The sequence below is a fragment of the Merops nubicus genome, unplaced genomic scaffold (assembly GCF_000691845.1).
Source record: "Merops nubicus isolate BGI_N331 unplaced genomic scaffold, ASM69184v1 scaffold12117, whole genome shotgun sequence".
Taxonomy (NCBI): Eukaryota; Metazoa; Chordata; class Aves; order Coraciiformes; family Meropidae; genus Merops; species Merops nubicus.
Window position 1 is genome coordinate 1 of NW_008622318.1, and position 354 is coordinate 354.

At 65.5% G+C, this 354-nt stretch overlaps 1 protein-coding gene across 1 annotated transcript in view; it reads left to right on the plus strand.

Moving 5' to 3' along the window:
* Positions 1–74: 74 nt before the first annotated feature.
* Positions 75–354, plus strand: part of PHF12 (PHD finger protein 12) — a gene marked incomplete at its 5' end in the record, with an annotated part of 31,722 nt that continues 31,442 nt past the window's right edge. The window contains 2 exon segments of the mRNA XM_008944740.1: positions 75–162; positions 165–252. Of these exon segments, the coding sequence (XP_008942988.1) occupies positions 75–162; positions 165–252 (176 nt within the window).

The window sequence follows — 354 nt, forward strand, 5'->3', positions numbered from 1 at the left end:
GAAGGGCGCTCGGGGTCAGGGCCCGTTGCAGCCCCTCAGAGCCCCTCTCTGTCTGTCTCTCTGTGCGTGTGCAGCAAATCCAAGCCCTCCTGGCTCCCCCCAAGAGCGAAGATGGGGAAAAAAAGAGCAGGAGGCCCGAGAAGGAGCCCAGGCGAAGTGGCAGGGGAAACACGATAGCTGCGATAGCTGCAAGGAAGGAGGGGATCTGCTGTGCTGCGATCACTGTCCTGCCGCGTTCCACCTCCAGTGCTGGTAAGGCTCAGCTCTCCCTCCCTCCCGGGCCCACCGGCACGGCCCCGGCACCACCTTCCCTCCAGAGGCTCCCGCTTCCCGTTAGGTCCCTGCCCTGCCCGG